General features: G+C 26.4%; 1 protein-coding gene across 1 annotated transcript; it reads left to right on the plus strand.

Moving 5' to 3' along the window:
• Nucleotides 1–754: 754 nt before the first annotated feature.
• Nucleotides 755–3,637, plus strand: LOC150030190 (uncharacterized). Its single transcript, XM_090309958.1, has 5 exons — nucleotides 755–1,063; nucleotides 1,187–1,244; nucleotides 1,346–1,398; nucleotides 2,298–2,397; nucleotides 2,482–3,637. Exons 1-5 carry the CDS (start codon nucleotides 951–953, stop codon nucleotides 2,611–2,613), a joined length of 456 nt encoding a protein of 151 aa, XP_090166084.1. The 5' UTR covers nucleotides 755–950; the 3' UTR covers nucleotides 2,614–3,637.
• The last annotated feature ends 449 nt before the right edge of the window (nucleotides 3,638–4,086 follow it).

Here is a 4,086-nt window from a genome sequence, read left to right on the forward strand (position 1 = left end):
AATTTATAGAGGCTGATAGAAGTCTATCGGTGTCTAACAGTTAATGGAAACTGAAAGAAATCTACCATTGATACTATTAGTGATAGAAAGTAATACAAGTCTTCATTGATAGAGATTTATAGAAGTCTATCAGTGTTTATCAGTATTTTTTTTTACTATTTATGTAAATAGCTTGCTATTCTTCTTATATGTGAAAACTTCTCATATGATAAATTGTGGCAATTGTTAGCTTCTTTTTCAAGTTTCACTCTATTTTGTTGATGAAATAAAATAAAATAAAATAAAATAAAAATATCCCAAGTTAAACAAAATCAAGCTCGTCACATATCGGTGCACAAAATGGAGCCTTTAAAAAATCAAGGTAATAGATTTTAGCATCGAATAAAATTTTCTAAACCGAGCAAGTATCAAAAGAAAGAAAGAAAATGTGGTACTCTATTCATTAAGCTTTTCAAATAAAAAGACAAACAAACTCAAGTTTAATTAATTATTAAACATGTGTTTGCGGGTTATTTCATCTTGAATGGATGAAAAGTAATTAGTTTATGGGGAAATTATTAAACTAAATTCGTAAGCATGGTTCATATATATAAATAATTCATAATTTTCGAAATCCAAATCAAACGTGAAGCCCAACGAATAAAAAAAATTAAAAAATCAATAATTAATTGGAGAAATTGAATGATTATAACAGAGCTTAAAAAAAAAAAAAGAAAAAGAAAAAGAAAAGCAAAAAAAAGGAGTGATGGCTTGAAAAAGAAACCATTAGCTCGTCTGAACACAATAGACTTGAACTACTGAGAAATTTCAATACAATTTTCCAGAAATTATCTCTTCATTTGACATGAAAGAGACTAATATTTCACGAATGGATAGTGAGGACGTAAACCCTAACTCGAGATCATCCAAAGTCTCAATCACTCAATCTGGAGGTCTCGAAGAATTCAATAATGGATCGGAGAAGCCCCTCTGCCGCAAACAAAAACAAGAAGAAAAGAGGATCTTCTGATGAAGGCCAAGAAGTTCAAGATGAATCCAAAAGGAGATGCCCAGTACCGACTAGGTGGATTTGCTTTCTATTTTTGTTTATATTTGTTATTTATTTTTCAAGTAAAATTAAGCTTTGATCTGCTAGTAATGTGAGTTTTTTTTTTCACCTCTAATAAATTTGACTTTATTTTTTCAGATCTGGGCCTATCGTCGCTCAAATGTGGAAAGAACATGGCCATCAATTTCTTCAACAGGTAGACAATAGCGTCAACAGTTTTGCTCTCCTCTCTCGTGGTGTGATAAAATTAGAGATATTAACAGATTTTGTAACAAAAATAATCCATTGTTTTTTCAGGTATTCAAGGAAATGGAGAAGAATTGGCCTCACTCTCATTCACCATCGCCCTGGTCGATAATTTAGATTTATGATACAATTGCTTCAATTTGTGATAATTTATAGATATATGAAGTTTTAGGTGGATGAATTGTATAGGTACGAGAATAGTATGTATAGAGACAAAAAAAAAAAAAAAATTATTTTAAATGACAAAATTACTGAAAAATGTTTTCAAATTTAGAAAAATGTCGATAAATGATAGACATCGATAGTAGTCTATTAGTGTCTAGTTTATCACTATCACTACTGCAAAAACATTTTACTATATTTGTATATATTTTTGTTCATAGCCCTCTACATCTATTTATTAATTTGTGTATTTATGAATAAATAGATCTATGCATGGAATAGTATGTATAGATCTATTTATTAAGTAAAAAGCTTGAGATAACGACGGGCTTGAATCGTAGCTTTTGATTGGACTTTAGCTCCTCATGTTATTATGCGTCATATATTTATCGGTTTTTATCACATAACATATTGTGTTGTTCTTGTGTGTTTCTCACATACATTTGACAAATAGCTTCACTTCTTTGTCCAATTCAAGAAAAAAAAAATATAAATAGCAAATAACATGACAGCGGAAAAGAAGTAACGACTTTGATCAATTTAAATCATGTTTGTAAATTTTGTTTAGTGAGTCTATATGTACTATTGTTTTTAATTGGTAAGCGTCTAGGTTAATTTGTAAGCATCAATATTTTGTGTGTCGCGATTTTGAACATTATCATTTTAAAATCAAAATATGATGGGAATGCTACAATATGTCAACTTAGTTATGATGTTCCAGTGTATCTATTAATCCCAACTCCTCTTGTATCTCGTTGAAAAAAGAATAATAATAATAATAAATTGAGTCCTTGATTTGTTTCCATGCCATTTATTTTGTTTATCGATTGTATTTTTTCAGTTCTGGACTTGCCACTCTAATTGAGTTTGCAATTGGAGAAGTAGTTAATCGTTTTCTCAATGAAATGTGGCCTAACTTTGAGAGTGAATTTCGGAAACAGGTGTGGAACTATTTTAGTTTTATTATATTCTCAAAACGTACGTTTGTGCAAAAATTATAACATCCAATCCATTTTGCTTTTTAGGTATCTATCAATATAGAGAAGAAGATGCTCCTTAACATTCACTCTTTTTCGCCATCGCCAAGGTCAGCAATTCAATTTATTTTCTTTAAAGTTATATTATGTTATAAAGTAACTAACTTAGGGATCATTTGATAACGTTCTCGTTTTTTATCTTCTATTTCTGTTTTTATTTTTTAAGAAATATTCTTATTTGATAATCCATCTCGTTACTTTATTTCTAAAATTTGAGAAATGTTTCTAAAATTTGAGTCAAAATTTTAAAATTATTGAAAGTAGTTTATCCTGTTTCTATTTCCATATTATATTAAACCATTTTCCCTGTATCTTTATATGATCTTTGCTAGGTTTGGTTATCAGGTGCTGATGATCTACTCCTACATGATTGGTTTGGGTTAGAACCCACGTTAGTTAGTCACCATTATTTCCATTCTTATAATTTCCTTTTTCTTTTATTTTTGACCTTTTCATTTTCTTATTCTTTTATTCTTTATATTTCTTAACTTTGCAATAGGGATATTTATATATTAGTTAAATTTTAAATGTTTAAAACTTATAATATTTAGATTTATAATTTTTTTTTTCAATTTTCAAATTTCAAAGTTGTATATTTAAATATTTTTTTAATTTTGATTTTTTTGTATATGCATATTTATATCTTATTTTAATTTTGAAATTTTTGAATTTTGTAATTCATATATTTATATATTATTCTAATGTTGAATTTTTGAATTTTTGAATTTTGAATATGTTTAGTACATTTAAAACCAATTCACATTTTACAATACATAAATTTCGTTCACTCAAATATTCTTTAAGCTTTATTTTTAGTATTATTTTACAACTACAATATTTATATAATAATATAATTGAACTGAATTTGAATCGGCATCATTTAAGGTGAATAAATCGAGTGAAAAATAAGATTACAGATTAAATTGGAGCAACGTTTGAAAGATAGGAACAATTGTATTATCATTGTTAATTTTGCATCGGGATCTATTTGTATTTCATAATGTAAATCTTTTTATAATTGTTTTTTTGATATTTTAAACCATGTTATATTTATTTATTTATTTAAGAAGCATGTTATATATTGTTTATTTTATATAATTAAATTATATTCAAATTATAAAACAATAAAAATGTGAAAAAAAAATACAAGAAATACGAAACGAGAAATAGTTATCAAATAAGTTTATATTTCTATTTCTTTTTTCTTTTCAAGAAACAATAAACATAAATGATTACCAAACATATTTTAATTTATAGTTCTTAAAGATAAGAAGCGGGAAAAAAGAAACAAGAAACAAGAAACAAGAAACAAGAAATAAGAAACAAGAAATAGAAAACGAGAACGTTATCAAACGAGTATAGATTTCTAGAACACATGCTTGAATTTATAATATTTGTACATACATGAAGTTCTAAGTGCATGAAATTAATTATAGTGGTACATGAATAGTATGTGTAAATGTATTTTATTATGGTGTTTTTGGAATACATTTTCAAGTGTTTAATTTAAAAAATAATTCATTTTAGAAGAAATTGGAGTGTTTAACAACTACTAAAAATAACTTTACAAGTGTATTTTAATCCATGAAAAAA

The sequence above is a fragment of the Benincasa hispida genome, unplaced genomic scaffold (assembly GCF_027475165.1).
Source record: "Benincasa hispida cultivar pf3 unplaced genomic scaffold, pf3_genome.v1.1 HicScf474, whole genome shotgun sequence".
In the NCBI taxonomy this organism is placed as follows: domain Eukaryota; kingdom Viridiplantae; phylum Streptophyta; class Magnoliopsida; order Cucurbitales; family Cucurbitaceae; genus Benincasa; species Benincasa hispida.